Source organism: Zonotrichia leucophrys, chromosome 9, assembly GCF_028769735.1.
Source record: "Zonotrichia leucophrys gambelii isolate GWCS_2022_RI chromosome 9, RI_Zleu_2.0, whole genome shotgun sequence".
NCBI lineage: Eukaryota > Metazoa > Chordata > Aves > Passeriformes > Passerellidae > Zonotrichia > Zonotrichia leucophrys.
The window spans coordinates 3,799,351-3,817,267 of NC_088179.1; the positions used below are offsets into that span (position 1 = coordinate 3,799,351).

The 17,917-nt window shown below is 42.4% G+C and overlaps 1 protein-coding gene across 5 annotated transcripts in view; it reads left to right on the forward strand.

The window, feature by feature from the left end:
- The first annotated feature begins 662 nt into the window (after positions 1 to 662).
- Positions 663 to 17,917, forward strand: part of WDR33 (WD repeat domain 33) — a 69,494-nt gene continuing 52,239 nt past the window's right edge. For all 5 annotated transcript variants that reach the window (XM_064720824.1, XM_064720823.1, XM_064720821.1 and 2 more), the window contains exons 1-2: positions 663 to 805; positions 17,322 to 17,545. In XM_064720824.1, coding sequence (XP_064576894.1) covers positions 17,342 to 17,545 — 204 coding nt within the window. In that variant the 5' untranslated portion in view covers positions 663 to 805; positions 17,322 to 17,341. The remainder of the gene's footprint in view (positions 806 to 17,321; positions 17,546 to 17,917) is intronic.

Genomic DNA, 17,917 nt, shown 5'->3' on the forward strand with positions numbered 1-17,917 from the left:
CCACCGCCTGCCTGGGCAGCAGCTCCAAAGGTATTTGTGGGAGCCCCAGCAGGCGGAGTGTCCTGTTCCGCCTGGGCGTTTGCTGAGCGTGACAACTGTCACGGAGCAGCGCTCAACACGGCCGTGCCCGGAAGGAATTATCGCTCTGGCCGTCGGCAGTGCCTCTTTTGCCAAGCTGGAGCCGGCTGGCCCGGGGGTCCCGGGAGTGTCCGGGGGCAGATCCCGGCCCGGCGGGGCCCGGGAGTGTCCGGGGACAGATCCCGGCCCGGCGGGTCCGGGCAGTGTCTGGGGACAGATCCCGGCCCGGCGGGTCCGGGCAGTGTCCGGGGACAGATCCCAGTCCGGCGGGTCCGGGCAGTGTCCGGGGACAGATCCCAGCCCGGCAGGGCCCGAGAGTGTTCGCGGGCGTATCCCGGCCCGGCGGCTCTGAGGGACCCTGGGCGCCCCCTCTGCCGCCGCCACACGCGGGACAGCCCCGCCGGGCACTCTGCACATGCGCGCCGCTCTGCGCGCCCTCGCCCTGTGATTGGTGCGCCGGCCGGGTCGGCTCGCGGAAGAGGCGCGCGCCCCGCCCCACCCCCGGTGCGCACGCGCATTGCCGCCCTGGGCCCTTTAGGAGCGGCGTCCCCGCCCGCGCGCCCTGGCGTAGCGCGCGTGCGCGTTGGCGTGGGGCGCGTGCGCTGCTGGCGGGGGAGGCGGAGGGAAGATGGCGGGCGGCCGCGGGTCGTGAGGCGGCGGCGGCGGAGTTTGCCGGAGCCAGGAGGACGAGGCGGGCGGCGAGGTGTCGGTGGGGCGCGGAGTCCCGGTACGAGAGGCTGGCTGGGCGGTGAGTCCGGCTCAGTGTCGGGCGGGGCGGGGGAGCAGCCGGGGAAGCGCGGCCGCCTCCGCCATCTTTAGGCCGCGGCCCTGGAGCGGCGCGGCCGGGGCAGGGCGGGGGCCGCCGGCGGGAACGGGGGGGTTCCCCGGGCCGGGGCGCCCGGGGCAGCGGCGAGAGCCGAGCTAGGGCCCGGTGCTGCGGCCGGGCCCTCGGCTGGGCTGTGCTCGAGGGCCGGGCCTGGAAGCGGCAGCAGCGCCCCTGTGCTCTTCCCTGCACAGGTGTCTGTCGGTGGCTTCGCCCCAGGCTATCGATCCCAGCTTTTTCTATTTCTTTTGATGTTACTGGTTCTTAAGATTGTTGTTCTCCCCGCCTTGGGTCCGAGTGGAGATCGAGTTGTAGCTGCTTTGAACATAGGGCTGGGAAGTTCTGGCCATTACGAGCCTTGTGAGATACCTCGAGTTTTTTACTTATGTGGTTCTTTACAAGGATAATCCTCTGTGTTTTGAGAAGAGAGAAGAAATGGCCACAGACGTATAATGCTACCTAGGTTAGTATTTAAGCTTCTCAGATACCAAGGGAGATAACTGCATTTGCCAGTAAAGAACGGTTTTAGTTATGTAGGACTAATCAACTTTGGTAAAAGAATGAGAAAGTATTATTTTTGGTTTTCTTATGGATCCCGGGAGGTCTGTTGCTCACATTTTGTACTGTGTAACCGCACTGTGGTTGGAGTGTGTTCCCTGCAGTGTAATAACACAGCAGACACTTTGCTGGCATGGTGGAGGGGCTGCTGATCGTGGTGTCACATTCCACTGGCCGAGACTCACCGGCCTGTGCATGGCAGCAAACCTAAGGGACGTGCTCAGCTTGAAAAAAACAGCTCTGCGTTTTTCCCTTGGAGAGAGCTCATTGAACTTCCTGCCTCCTTAGAGGTGGATGTTATTTCTCTCGTGCTGATTGTTGTCAGTAAATAATAGTCTCAAACACAGTATTTTTTAATGTTAGCAGTCCCTTGAACACATCTGTCTGACAGAGTTGTCATAGGTAAGTAGTTGTGTGCTCTGCAAGTCTTGTGCCCCATTGTATCCTTGCTTGCAGTTGTGGGTACTGTTTGGGAATCTGGTTTTCTGTGTAGGCAGTAATCCCTCATCCTTCTTGCAGCATATTTTTATTCTTTTATGTTTAACTCAATGCTCTAACTTTTATTCTTAATTTATGGTCTATCCTTCCTTTAAGAGAGGCAATATTGTCAGGGAGTTTATAGTGTGCAACAAGTATTGTGACAAAATACTCCAGGGCTCCCTGCTCCTCAGTTCTTTTTCAAGTAAACTGATTTTTACTTCTAGGTGGTCTGCTGCAGTATTCTGCCATCATCTTACTTTCAGATCATGTAATTATTAAATCTGTTTCAAAAATCTGAGTGTTAACATCTTCAGTTGTGTTGTAATAGTTCTAATGAGAAGAGCTGAAAATATAGATGCTAAAAATAAAGTATTGAAGGATTGGGAGGAGAGGAAAAAACCTTAGAGCTGCAGAGAATGTTAGGTGTGAGTGACTCCTCATAGAGCTGCTAAAAGCTTTTTGATTCAAATATCAGTCACTGCAAAGAGTGGCAGCCATCCCCTGCTGTCTGAAATGTTGGTCCCTTGGAGCAGTCAATATTGCACTGTTGGGATTGAAAATTTCTCATCAGTTTTGTCTTTGTGCTATCAGCACAGGAAGTAAAAGCCCAATAATCCTGCTCTGTGCTTGAGATAGAGGTACCAGGAATGCAGCAGGGAGACCTTGGGCTGAGCAGGGGATGAGAATTCTCCTGTTTTGTTCCCATCCCAGCAGAGGAGTCTTCTGACTCACCTGAAAAAACCACTCATGCAGAAGGCATGAGGCTGAGTAGCCAAATGGAAGGAATGCAATTTAAATCTGTACTGGGATTATTCCATGCAAAATATTTCATTTTGTGCATCTGCTAGCCAGGTATGTAGGGAATTTCAAGAGAACAGTGGAAATGAGAATTATTTTGGCCTTGCTCAGTTAGAGGTTCTCATTTAGAAAACTACTTGTGAAAACAAGCAGGAAGCTATCTGCAGTGTGTTTGTGAGTTTTGCAGAATTTGTTCTTTATTTGCCATGTTTGCATTCCTGATGTTGGATTGTTATGTTACCAAAAGTGAAAACACAGATATGCAGGCCTGGTTGGTGTGGTTAATACAGACCCTGAGCATTGTGGGGGAGGAGATGTGCCAAGGGTCCTTCAAAAGATTAAAACCTTAAGATAACCTTGGTTCTTGCTCACTAATATTTAAAAAAGCTACTCAGCATTTCATAATGTCACTTCTGGTTCAACCTGCTCTCCACACGGGGCTGGGTGTCCCAGTCCTGCTGTTGTGAAACCTGGAATGGGGATGGAAGTGTGGATTTAGCAGGGGATGTGTTATGTAATTAACACTTATAATTACATATAAGTGTTCTTGTGCATACTTTTGTTAATATTCTATCTATATGTGTAATTTTTCACATTCTTTAGACACAAATGAAAACATTTCTTCCTCTCTTATATATTGCATTCCAGTAACCCTGGAATGTTTTTTTTCCTATCAGTAAACGAGTTAGAACTTTATCTTCAACTTCATTTTTCCTTTAAATAGGATTTTTTTCCATACCCTGTTGTTAAATCTGAACACTTTCAATTTTCTGTTCACTTTGTTAGTTGGTTTTGATGCAAAGAACAATAACATGCCATATGAGCTCTTTGGTGCTATTTAATTAGTCTTTGGTATAATGAAGTATATTGGTTCAAAAAAATTCTATTAACTTCTGGAGCTTTGCAAATATTATCAGTAGAGTTGTAAATTGATTTAACCTATAATTTTAGGTCATTTAAAATCATTAAAATTATAGTATTCTTTTGGCTGTCCAGAAGTCGGTGCAGTGGTGGAGGTGGCTGTACAGGGGGACCCTTTCTGTGAGCAGAAATAGGATGTTTGTGTTTATCTGGGTCTCTTTTCTGTTTTGGGCTGGATATTAAACAGAACCCTGGGGTTCTGGCACTGGTGAGGTGGGAAAGAGGAGGTGATGGCAAATCCCTGGGTGTGCCATGGCTCTGGCCTGGGCTGCCCTGGCTGTTGGTGAGCCTGAGGAGGGGCAGCATGCTCTGATCTGACAGATGAGCTCTTCTGGAATCCATCCCTCAATTATGGGCGTGTCTGCAGCACCAAGGGTTAATCCAGAGCAGTTGGTCACAGAGCCTGGAATTTCAGTGGCTCTCGGTCACTCACCTGTGACTTTACCCAAAAGTGAGTGCCATCAAATTCAGCAGGATGGTCTGCCAGGATGGGCCAAAAGCAGAACTCTGGATTTGTTGGTACTGATCAGTTCTTCATAATAATGTTTTATATAATTCATTATGAGCACAGGGACACATGAATTAATCCATGTTTGTGCAGTTTAAGCATTTGAGGATTCCTTTAAACCATTATCCCAAATCCAAAAGAAACATTATACAAAAGAATATGTTAATGTGCCTTTTTTTGAAAGAGACCAGACTGGCTAACAAGGAGTCTTTAGCAGGTTGTGTTTGGGATAGTTTTGTGTCCATGTGCAGTTCTGGCAGCACAGTGAGCTGTATTTCCTTTCCTGTGGGTATAGGAGCGTTCAGCTGCAGTTTTGTTTTGAGAGGAGCTGCCCCAGCTCGTGGGAGTGCTGGATTTACAGCCTGTGGATCTGTGCAGTGATCTGCCATGGCACTGCCCAGTGCAAATGCTGATCCTTTGGATTTCCTCCTGGTCAGTGGGGCCATTCCCTGAATCCTCAGCAGCCAGTGCCTGCCAGGCTGCTCTGAGTGACCAGTGTGAGCTGAAATGGTGTCACAGCACTGAGCAGTTCTTGAGGTGCATGTTCAGTGTGCTGGCTTCGAGGAGGGGCCATGGCAGGGAGCACACAGCTGGGCTGGAGCCAGGCTGCTCTGCTTTTGGTCTCAGCAGTTTCACTTTGGATTTGGGTCAGCTCAGCAATTCAGTGCTGAGGTTTCCTCAGCAGCTGTGGCTGCACTCGGCTTGTGTGCTCACAAAAACAGCAACCACTCTGCCCTTGTCCTCCTTCCCCCATCCCAGTAAAAATCAGCACTTACCTTTGAAAAGTTCTTCCTTTGGGCCATGTTTGTGAGCAGCTTCTTCACAGAGACTGGTGAAATGTTATGGTTGTACCACAAGAAAAGTTGGGGATTGTAGAATTGCAGGGAGGAGAATGAGAATGTTTATTCTGCAATGTTTGCACTGTTTCTCAGTTACAGAGTTTGGAGCTAAAGTCACACTAGAATCAGTGTGACTGATTTTTACAATCTATTTCAATCTGATATTTTACAATCTTTTTCTGTGGATGCATGCAAATATTTTGGTCTCCTTAGTAAATGTAAGCCTAATAAATGAAGTAGCTTTTTCTATCAGCACTTAGCTTTGAAAAGTTCTTCCTTTGGGCCCTGTTTGTAAGCAAACCATTGCACCTTTTTAGAGACTGGTGAAAAGTTACAGTTCTACCACAAGAAGAGTTGGGGATTGTAGAATTGCAGGGAGGAGGAGTGCAGCCTGAATGAGGATGTTTATTCTGCAATGTTTGCAGTGTTTCTCAATTACAGAGTTTGGAGCTAAAGTCACACTAGAATCAGTCATCAAACCATATTTTACAAATTTTTCTATGGATGGATGCAAATATTTTGGTCTCCTCAGCAAATCTAAGGCTAATAAATGAAGTAGCTATTTCTAGTAATAATATCCTTGTAGATTCCTGACTGATGGAAGCCACAGCTGCCAAAATTTCTGTGTAGTAAGATGAAAATACTGACCTAAAACTGGAGATGAAAATGCTGCTTTTGACAGGAAAACTTGCTGAAATTCTCAAGGCAGGAGATATGAAGTAGGAGAGAAATGCTGAGGGATTTTAGACTTTAGGAGAACTCCAGCTTTCAAAACTGAATCTCTCTGGTGATGTGCTGTTCTACTGAATGGTTGTTCTCATGGGGACATGGATGACTTTTGTATTTAGGGAGAATCTGACACTGAACTCTTTCTCCTTGAAATCTTTGTATGAGCTTGACTTACTGAGAAATGTATTGATACAGAAAGTTTTATTGAACTCTACTAAATGGTAAAAGCAAAGGCTTTTACTGCAGAATTTAAAAGTGGTTTTTTAGCAGTTTGTATCCATATACACACATAACCATGTACAGGCATTTGCATGGCTCATAATCCACAAGCAAAGATCAGAAAACATTCCTGGAACAAACTGGGTCTGTCATTCCAGTTAAAAGAAAATGCATTTCTAATTCATGTCCTGTTGGATGAGATGTGGGTACATCACCCAGCAGTTTAGAAAGGGTTCTAGTATTGAAAGTTTCTTGTTACAGGAGAAATTTCTAGGTTGGTTATGTTTGAAAATAGGTGAAAATACAAAAATTCTTACAAATCTTTCTTGACAAAGCTTAGGACTGCTCACGTGATCTCTGCAATTTTTTACCCTGGGAGCTTGAAACTACAATAAACAGCACTGGGTTTTGGGGATTTTTTGCTATTGTAAATTTGTTCCTCATGGGGTTGAACAGTTCCTAGCCTAACCACCAGCAAATAGGGATTATCCATTAATCTTCCACACCATACAGTGGCAAAAAAATAGTTTGAGTTTGCATAAATGCCAGACTTTCATATCTTAACTGAAGCAAACTCACTGTTCTGATGATCTTCACATAAATAATCTGCAGCCAGAACTTTATTTGATCAAAATAGTTTTATAAGTGCTATTTTCTTTGACTGTTTCCTTAATTTAGCAGGTGTTTGATCAGATTTGTTGGGTTTTTTTAGTTTGTTTTTAACTCTTTGGCTTCAGCAGGAAGATAGAAATGGGGAGCATTGATAATTAGCAGGGTTCTCTAGCCTTGTTTGGCAGCATTGTGTGATTCAATAATGTTTGAATTGTTTGCTGCAATTTCACCAATTTTGCTTAATGATTTCTCTGCATCAGCTGAGTCTAGGCATAACAACTGCAGGTATTAATTTGAATATTTTGCTATAAAAATAGTTGCTAATTTTGCTACTCTGCCATTGGGGCAGATAACAAATTTCTGTCTTGGATGAGTATGTGTGCTTCTGCCACATCTTTTTATGAACAGAGGATTAAAAAACCCTTTTAAAATCTTGAATATTGTGAAGAAAGCACTGTAGGTAGTATGTTCTAGGCCATTTATTCTGCAGTGTGGATGTATAATTGTTTAGTCTCTTCTTGTACTGAGTACATGAGGTGTGTAAATAACCTTGAGGTGCCCAGAGGATGAGAGCTCTGCACAGTCTCCACCTCTGGATGCAGGTTAGGGTATGGCCACTGGTGATGAATGGATTTTAATGTTAAAATATGCAGCAAAATAAAAAGTTCTTTCATCCTGGAGTTTCTACTGAGGTATAAAATCTCCTCTTGCTGAGAGAAATGGAAAAATGATCTTTGAATACAGTTGTTAACTGTAGGAAAACATTGCTTTCAGTTGGTTTTTGGGATTTTTTTAACCTTCTTACACTTCTCACCATATAAAGGCACACTTTTTCACATGACCACACATGATAGCACTGTCATCCTGCCCCCTGCTACCCCTTCCAGACTTCAATTGTGTCATTATAGAAAATTGAGACAGTTTTGCCTTTATTTGGCCCAAAAACTGGAATGGCAGACAAGATGGGCCTGAGTAACATTAAAGGGGCAGAGAGGGGGAGTGAACATTCCTGGGGTCATGAAATAAAGATGCCCTAAATTCTCTTGGTATTTGCAGCTTCCCTGCAAATGTTGCAAGAGTTCTGGGTATTTTTGGTAATCATTTATCAGATGAAGGTTGTGAAAAGTAAATCTTTGTAACATGTTACTACTCTTTATAATTGCCAGATTTTACTAAAAAGGTTTAGGTGTCTTGTCAGGATTGAATTTGCAACTCTGTGTCTCAGATACTCACCTGTGTTTAGTATATTAAAATGTGTGTTTCTGTTCCATAGTGTGAATGAGAAGGAAACTGTTGCTAGATTATCTGAACTTTGTTTTCTTAGTCAGAATTTCAGGTGGTTGTGCCTGAAGCCAAGACAATTTGCTGTGTTTCCTATTTCAGTTTTGCCCTACAAATTCCCACAGTCCTTCTAATCCTTTTCCATTCTGCTGGTAATAATTCCTCTGAAGAATTTTTTGGAGAATTTCTTATCACTCTTCCTTCTCTTGTCTGTCCCTGTCCATCCCTTGTGTGCCTCACAGTAGGGACTTGAGGGCTGGCTCTCCAGGAGCAGCTGGAAATGAGCAGGGAGAGCCTGTGGGTGTGCAGGAGCTGCAGGATTCCTGGCTGCTCTCAGAACAGCCCAGAGAGCACAAACAGAAATTCTCCTCTCAAGCAAGGGCAGCTGCTCATTGAATGATCACACAGGTCCTGCTGGGGCTTTTTTATTCACTAGGTTTTGATATTTAGCATTAGCAAGGATGACAGGCTTTTTTTTCCCTTTAAACTACTTTCCCTAAGTCAGGTTTTTTAGTATGTCATGATATATTTATATGTTTTAAACATCAGTCCTAAAGTTTTGTTTCCTGACAAAGCAGCAGCTCCAAGGTAAGGCAGCATCAGTAATCACTTGAACATGAAAACCCAGCTGGGAGTCTTCAGCTAGGTAAGATAACTGCTTTTATCATAGGGACTCCCAATGAAAGACAGGTTTTAGACAAGTTTGGGTTGTGATGGTTTAGACAAGTTTGGGTTGTGATGGTTTAGACAAGTTTGGGTTATGATGGTTTAGACAAGTTTGGGTTGTGATGGTTTAGACAAGTTTGGGTTACGATGGTTTAGACAAGTTTGGGTTATACATTTTGTGTTTAGACAAGGGTTTGGGTTACATGTGATGGTTTAGACAAGGGGTGGTTAGACAGTTGGGTTATTACATTGTGGTTTAGACAATGTTAGACAGTTTGGGTTATAATACACCTCTTTATAAATACTAAGCAGCACTTGAAATAAAGGGGTATGTGGGAAGTTTAGAGGGAGGAAAAATGTTCCATTTAAAAAAAATATTGTGAGTTTACCATTACCAAGGTGTTCAATTGGTAACAGTAAAATCATGGCAGCAAACCAAATCCTGTCTGTCTTCTAGCTGAGGTGCAATCTGTGCTTGCTTCCATGTTTTGAAGTACAGCTCAAGAAATTTAAGCTCACAGAAGTTGCTTCTGTGAGGTGCAGAAAGGCAAAGATTCCAGGCTGCTGCACTCATGAAAGGAGTTTTCTGTGCTGTAGCCAGAGAGGTAAAGCAGGAGCTGTCTGAGTCCTGTGAAATGAAGTATTTGAGGGTTTATTACAATGTATGTAAGCACATGATCTCCTGTAAATATGTCTGCTGTGGAACCAGTCAAGGGTTCAGCTTGAGCATAAAAAAAGGAACATTTGTGATTTGATTTAGAGCTGTTTGTTGAGTAGTAGAAACCCAAAATTTGAAGGAAGTGATTAAGGAAGGTATCAGAGTGTGTCAGTTCCTGCAGCTAAGCAGGCTCAGCTGTTGGAGCTTCTCTCTGTACCAGAGCTCCAGACTGGCTGGGTGAAGGTGCTCTCCTTTGGGATTTTAGGCAGCTCCATTTGATGTAAATTTGCTTTCCTGTCTCGGAAATTCTTGAGCATTGTGTGTTTCTATGTGAAACTTAAAGCTGTATGCCCTTTTTGTCTATTAAATATCAGCACCTTTTCCTGCAGGGAATAAACCATTTAAATCCAAACCTGCATCAGCATCATCCCATTTTGCCATGTTGCATGTTCTGGTCTTTTACACTTGTACAGTGTGTGAATATTTTCGGGTTCTGTTGAAAATCCAAAGCTTTAAGTTTCACCTTGGGCACTGTGAAGGTACAGAACTGAAGTTAAAGGGGAAAAAAATGCTGCTGCATTTCAGGGTTTTGGAGATTTTGGACTGTGCATACAACAAAAAGCCTTGGAATATTTCCAAATAAAAACAGATCTGTGAGCCTTTTGCACAGAGTAGTTTATTGTGACTTAGACAATTATTAATTGAAGTATATTTCTCCAATTTTAATGAAAAGAGATTTTTTTTGTTTTTTGCATTTTCTGTTGGAACACAATGAGCGGAATGGAGAAAGCTGCTTAATTCTTTGCCTTGATTTGCATGGTCAGAATTGAAAGCCCATTTCTAGGAAAGTTTGCTTCACAAATAGAACACAATAGAGAGTGGTTGCAGATGTGTGTTGGGAGCAGAGCAGTAGAGGCCAGGGAAAAAGGATTTGCTGCAGAGAACAGAGATGTTGCATAATAGCAGTGTTGTATAACACAGGGCAGCGTTTCTGCCTTCACTTTGTTGATTTGCTGGATTAGGAACCTCCAGCACCTGGAGATAATTAAGGAATCTCTCAAACTTTAAAATTAATTCTGGTTTTAAGTTTAAACTTCCTGTGCTCACATCTGCATGCCTTGTAGAAAATCTTTTGAGATATGCATATAAAAGTGCACAAAAATGCATGCTGCAGTGCCTTTACATAATCCAAAATGGGAATAATATTTGAAATATTCAGAGGTCAAGAACCTTGCACAGTTTTTTTTTTACTGTTACAGGTCTGCTTTTGACTAAAAGGTTGAGCAACTTTGTACTTCCATTATTGAATCTAGTTTTTAACTAATTTTATAATCCTGCTTAATCCACCAATTCTCTCTCATAATCAGTGGGAAAGATACCAAAATATCCTAATGAAGCAGCTTAATCTGTCTCACATCTGTTCTGAAATAAAAATAATACACAACCCACATATAATAAGAGAAGTACTCAGAATTACTTGAGATTTTTGATTATTTTGTCTCAGAAAGATGTAGAATTCTCAGCCATGGAGTAAATAATCTGGTTTTGTGAATCTGATGAAGTGTTTTTCCCATGCAGTAGGAAACTGAAACACAAAGCAGTTTGGGGAATTGGTCAGATAAGTCTGTTTTCACTGCATCTGCACTTTGGCAGAGTGGGGTTGTTTTCATGTTTTTGTCAGTGTTTTCTGAGTGGATTTACCTTGTGCAGTGAAGGAAATGTGAGATTCATCTTTTCTGTAGAAATTGGTGGCATCTGAATGGAGCAAACCCCTCATCTCATCTGCTGGGAGAGATGAATTCATTGACAGACATGCAAATTTTGGCTCAGGAAAATGTGATAGAAGTTTGCTGGTGCTGCTTTTACAGTGGCTTTGGAAATGGGATTTTGTGATATTTTGCAGGTTTTTAGCACACCTGCAGCTCTCTTGCTCCATTCCTATCAGTGAGGAAAGCAAGGGAGATGTAGAAACCATGACTGAAAACAAACCTTTGCTCAGGTTCATTTTCTGTTTAAAAGAGAAATCATTTTTGTTCTATTTCATTTAGTTTAAAATAATTGGAAGACAGTTTATTTAAATGGTTTGGAGAAAAAAACATTCAAATGTTTGGGGATTTTTTTTTTCCTGTGTAACCCCCTCCCTGGAAATTTTATTATTTCAAGAACTTGTCTGCCACTTTTCTCAGTCTTTACCCAGGATGGCTTGCTCTGTTTCTGTGTAATAGAGAAATGATGTGTGTGTACATGCATGTTTATTTCTTTTTTTTAAATATAATTTCTTTTTTTTTTAACATGGTTGCTGAAGATGGCAAAAATGTGTAAATTTATGTCTGGAATATATCTTTTCACATAATTCTTTTGCACTGGGAAGAGGCAGGATTCCCAGGAAAGGAAGGAGGCTGCATGAGGAGGCCAAGAAAAGCTTTCCTTAGGAAGGGGAAGCCATGGAGGATCCATTGCTGGTGTCCAGAGCAAAAATTCCCATTTTCCCAAAGTGACTCCTGTCAGTTCTCACTGTTTGTTACACTGGAAAAATGCTTTTTTAGAGTCTGTGTGTACTTTATAGCAGAACTAATACACATTTAAAGAAGTATTCTATAGATACACTCAGGAAATGAGAGCACTGCTTTTCAAAAGTGCTTTTTTAGAGTCTGTGTGTAGCCTCAAATAGAACTAATACACATTTAAAGAAGTTTTCTGTAGATCCACCCAGGAAATGGGAGCTCTCCTTTCCTTTGCTGCTGTGCCCATTTCAGGCAGTGCCTTTTAAGCCTCAATTTTGGGTTTGCAGTGATTGCTGCTTGCACTCTGCCCCATAACCTCCTTTGCTCCCATTTGGAAACACACTTTTCTTTTGGCATATTCAGTTTATAACTCACTGCCAAGTGTCTTTACTTCCAATTAAAAATACCTATTAAATAGGCAAGGATGTTTTATTTACCAATTAACTGCATTTTATTAATGGTGAGCTTTATTTTTTGCATAAACCATATGAAATATGTCAAATTATACATAAATAATTTGGGTTTTTTCCTTATAGTATTGAGCTACCTGTAAGTAGTGCTGTATTTAATATAAACCATGGCTCTTTTTCTCCAAGCTTCACTAGTTTGGTGGGTTTAGTTTGATTTGTTGAAGTTGTGTGAAATGCTTTGGTTGCAATCTGTCAATTTTCAAAACTTAGTGCAAGGTTCATTTTTCTATAAAAGGAGCAATCATATCCAAATAAGATAAAGTAATAATGCTGCTGTGTTAAATGCCAGTGTTACCTTTGCAGCCTTATTTGGGTGCATTCATTCAGTGGTAACCATTTTCTGTCATTGACTAATACCAGATGTGACTTTTTGCTTATTTTACAAAACAAAACCAGCCCAAATCCATCTGCCTTTCCTCCATGTTGCTCTGGGTGGGAAATTTTTGGGAGTTTTTTCACTTTGAATTCAGTTCTCCCTCTGCTTGCTTGATGGCATTAATAGGCCTGGCACCCTTATGGCACCACAGGGAGAAATGAGGGGTTTGCTCTGTATCCCCAAATTCATTTCTATCTCACAATGTGTGAGGCTTTGGAAGGGCTGTTCATGGGGACAAGAAGAGGAAAACTGATAAGGATGCATGGAAAAATGGAATACAGAAATAAACCTAGTTCACATTATGATAAGGGTATAATGAATTAGAAGAAAAAGAACTGGTTGGTGACATTACTGTCCAGAAACAATAAAATGAGAAGTGACTTATGCCAGATGTTGGAAACAAATCTTCTTGTTGCTTCTAATTGTGTGAATTAAGGAAAATATGGTTTCTTCCATTTAAACTCCTGTTGATGGACTCCAAAATAAAGCAAATTTTGGTACTTTGCTGAAAATAGGAAATAAGATATTACTACACTGGATTGTGCCATGTCCTCTAATATTTGTTTGCATATTTCTGCTCACACTGCCAGTACAAAAGGAGCTTTAGCTAATAGACATGCTGAATTCTGTCATGATAAAAAAGATCTTAAGGAGAGCCTGCTGAGGCTTTGGTTTGTCCCAACAAACCAAATGGATACTGATAACCATTAAATAGGTATATTTTTCTTCTCAAATAGGAGACTTTGGGAAAAAAATGCTCTGGTTTCATGTGAGAATTGTGAGCCAAAACCATTTCTTTCTAAAGCTTCACTTGGTGTGTGTATGCCCTAATGTGTGTGTGTGCACATTTTTTATATATCTATTCATAGATTATATACTGGCCATATGCACACATGATGGGATAAGGGTATTATGTGGATAAAACATAATATTTGAAGCAATTATTAGAAGAAAATAGTCCTGAGCAGCTGGATAAACAGTACTTCCCTCAGAGTTTGTGAATGCAGGTAGAAGGCTTTTTGTGATAGGAGGTAGTGATTTCAAAAGTTGAAGAAACAGAATAGAAATGAATTTTTCTGATCCTGTCTCACGTCCCTTATGTTGTTGCAGTTGTGGTGTTTTGTCAGAATCATGAGTGTGGAAGGATCTGTAGGCATGAAGAGTTGCAATTAACCCTTTTATGCCCTTGGTCCTACTTTTTGCTGCTTTGAATTGCACCTTAAGTGGAGGTTGTTTATCCTGATTTAAGCTAGACACTGATTTTACTGACCTGAAACTATTGCAGTCTAAATTGACCCATCTCACACCTAATGCTGTATTTACCAATGACAGTAATGCAAAAAATTAAATTTCTTCAGATTTTTATGCCCTGGAACATGAAAATCAAGTATTAACTTGCTGCTTTGCAATGTTTCCCTAAAAAGGGATGTGATGTTTTCTTGCAAATGATAGCTGATCTTCTGGTTTTTTGTGTTTGGAAGCCCCCCAGTGTAAATCCTTATCCACATTCTTGGTGTCAGTTCTTGTAATTTATTTTTGCATTGCGCTTTAGAGAGAGTATAGATGAGGTTTTGAAAAAATATCTTTTTCTCTCTGGTTTAGAGCACTCATTGGTATAAGGGAGTGTCAAACTTCAGACTTGAGAAATAGTACTGGAAATTTCATATGAGTTTCTGGGGTTTTTTGTGGTGTGCTGTTGGTTTTTGTGGGGTTTTTTGGTTGTTTGTTTTTGTTGGTTTATTTTCTCTGACTATTGAATAACTACATTTAGGAGGGTTAATGGACTTGTAATTTCAATGCCAGCTTGTTGGAAGAAGCCACTTCCTCTTTTTCAATATAAACCCCTAATAACAAAATTTTACCTTTGATATTAAACACTTGAAACCTTCTTTCCAACAGTTTGAGATCTCCTGCCAAGTAACAGAATTTGAGCTGGGTTATGGGGGTCCTGAAGTCATTCCTGTGTGAGGAAGTTTGGGTGCCTTGTTTCAGGCATCCTGAATGTTGTCCTGGCTGTGTTCCAGTGGGGGCCTGGGGACAATCAGACTCACCTGGGGTCTGGTTTGAGACCTCCTGGATGCCTGGAATGGGGCAACTTCCAGGCAAATGAGCCTTCAGATGAAGATTTGTGTTTTGAAAGCTGTTTTCTGTCTCCCCCCCTTCATTCCAGTTACCAGGTTGGTCTAGTAAGATGCTACAGCTGCCCAAGGTGTTAAATTTCCTTCCCTCCCTCCTGGAAATGAGCTGGTTTATTCTCTGGAATAGAGAACAGCTGTGATTGGTGTGGGAGCTGTGCAGTGAGGAGGTGGCTGCTGGGGCTTTCAGAGGTGGCTGCTGGAGCTCTCAGAGCTGGCTGTCACACTGTGTTCCATGGAAAGGACAGTGTAAGGCTGAGTTTGCAGAGCTGCCCCTGCTCTGTGCCTGCAAACTGCCTGAGACTTCCAGGACAGCCTGCTCCTAGTGGTTACAAAGAACCTCTTGGAAAAAAAATATCAAACTCTCTGCTGCTTTAAACAGTCTCTTATATCCAGCATTTCTATCTTAGCTTTATTTTGCTACTTTAAAAGGGAAATGTTTTAAACTACTGAGATCAATAAAAGCTAAATAAAATGTTTTAATTGGCAGTGAAACAACTTTTCAGCTCATTCAAATTGAGGACACAAGTATTTAGAGTGTGTAAGAAAGTACATCCATGAATTTACAAGCAGATTATGTAGTCTTTTTTAAAGAAATCTGCCATTTCCTTTTTTCTATTACATGCAGTAATGAACATTTAACGGTAATTTCTAAAGTTAGGGGAGATGCTGCAGTGGGATTTATATCATGCTGTGTGGGAAATGAATTTGTAGAGAAGTCTTGCTTCCAGCAATGCCTGTGTTATAAATGATCAGCCAGAAATCCAAGTTAATAAATGCAAAAGATTTTATTTCCATGACCAAAACCCGGTCCTGAAAACCCACAGCCAAGGAGACAGCGTTGGACTGAGGTCAGCACTGGGTGAAGCTGGATCTGACCTGTGTCACATCAGAGCCCCCTCTGTCACCAATGCCGTTTCCAGCAGAGCTGTTCCATACAGATTTTTATGCTGAGGCAGAGGTGCCCCCATTTCCTTTGTAACCCCACATGTGTGTGAGGGTTTATTTCCCTGTGCAGGCAGAGGTGCCCCCATTTCCTTTGTAACCCCACATGTGTGTGAGGGTTTATTTCCCTGTGCAGGCAGAGGTGCCCCCATTTCCTTTGTAACCCCACATGTGTGTGAGGGTTTGTTTCCCTGTGCAGGCAGAGGTGCCCCCATTTCCTTTGTAACCCCACGTGTGTGTGAGGGTTTATTTCACTGTGCAGGGCTGCACCGTCGCTGTTTGCTGCGCAGTGGCAGGCGCTGATGGTGTCAGGAGAAGTCCTGTATTCAGATGTATCTCTCTGGTTACTTCTGTTATGTGGATTGATGATATCTATCAAGGATGGTCACCCTTGGGTGTTCCCTTATGGCTCTGGAGGAAGCCCATCTCCACTCTGGCCGTGTTCTTTCATTGGTAACCAGAGCTTTGTTCTGCTGCTGCCTTCAGGAGTTTTGTAAATCCGCAGTAGTTATCTGTGGAATTACATCCTGCTCGTGGTCAGGGGCTTGCTGGATTTTATCATTTTCATAGTGTGAAAAACACTAAGCACTTGTTTTTTTAAAATTTTTAAAATTTAATAGTAATAAAATGGTTATTAAATAGTAATACAATTAGAGTAATAATAATTTGGACCATTTGAATTAGGACAATAGAAACAAAGAGTTACAGACAGTCCGGGTACCTTTTTCTGGGCAGCACAAGCCTGAAACAGGACCCACGTTAACAGAGGATTAACCCTTAAAAACAATAACCTGTTGCATATTCATACACTTCATCCATGATGCATAAATTCCATTCAAATACAGGATTCTGTGTGGTCATTGTCAGCTTCTTCCTCTGAATCCTAACAGCACAGGAAGAAGTTTGTTTCTTCTGATAAGAGGGCAATAAATTCTTTTTCTCAGAAAGATTCAGGTGTCCTGTGGCTGCTATTTCACTGCATGTCCCCTCTTTAAAAAAGTATCCTATATAGCATAGTTTCTGTCACAGACATGTTTTATGAAAAATCCTTTCCTTAGGATTTTTTCTCCTGAGAAGCTGGGAGCCCTCAGGAACAAAATGTAAACAATGGTTATCTGCTGCTGTGGAATGCAACAGGTGCATCTGGGATTGGTCTCATGTGGTTGTTTCTAATTAATGGCCAATCACAGTCAGCTGTCTGGACTGTCTTGGTCAGTCACAAACCTTTGTTATTCTTATTATTTCTTACTCTTTTTCTATTCTTAGCTAGCCTGCTGATGAAATCCTTTCTTCTATTCATTTAGCATAGTTTTAATGTAATATTTATCATAAAATAATAAATCAAGCCTTCTGAAACATGGAGTCAACGTTCTTGTTTCTTCCCTCATCGTGGGAGCCCTGCGAATGCCACCACAATTGGCCTGTTGCATTCCACAGCAGCAGATAACCATTGTTTACATTTTGTTCCTGAGGCCTCTCAGCTTCTCAGGAGAAAAAATCCGAAGGAAAGGATTTTACATGAAAAGATGTCTGTGACAGTAGTTAACGAAAAGGACAGGTGATCACAACAACAAACAGAACTCCACCCTGGCAGCAACAAGCCCAACCTGTGAACTCTGCAACTTTTTTTAGAAAAGGGGCAGCTCTTCTACTCATACCAACACATTCTCCCCTTAAGCACGAACGCTTTGCTAACACACATTACACCTGTCCCTGTGCAGCCTTGCAGCAGGACGCAGCCATGGCCACGGAGATCGGCTCCCCGCCGCGCTTCTTCCACATGCCGCGCTTCCAGCACCAGGCGCCGCGGCAGCTCTTCTACAAGCGGCCCGACTTCGCACAGCAGCAGGCCATGCAGCAGCTCACCTTCGACGGCAAGCGCATGAGGAAAGCTGTCAACAGGAAGACCATCGACTACAACCCTTCTGTCATCAAGTATTTGGAGGTCAGTAAAGGCATTTTTGGATTTTGGTTAGAAATCTTTTCCTGATGTTTGAGATGATGCTTTCCGGTTTCCACCGAGGAATGTGGAATACTGGCAGAGCTACTGCTATTGGAATATGAATCCCAATATAACCAGTTAGATTGTGCCTGGGCCAGTCTGAACCTCGCTGCTGAGCCAAAGGCAGCAGGTGTGGTGTATCACCCCAGAGACACCTTTAGCTTGCTGATGGTTTCAGCTGGGCACCAAACAAGTCCAGGCTTGGTAGGGACTCAATTTACCTCAGGAAGAGGCTTCAGGCGAAGGTGAAGAGAAAAAAGGAGAGGATTCTGCCGGAGGGTTACATGCCGTGGTTTATTCCATGGTGACAGAGGT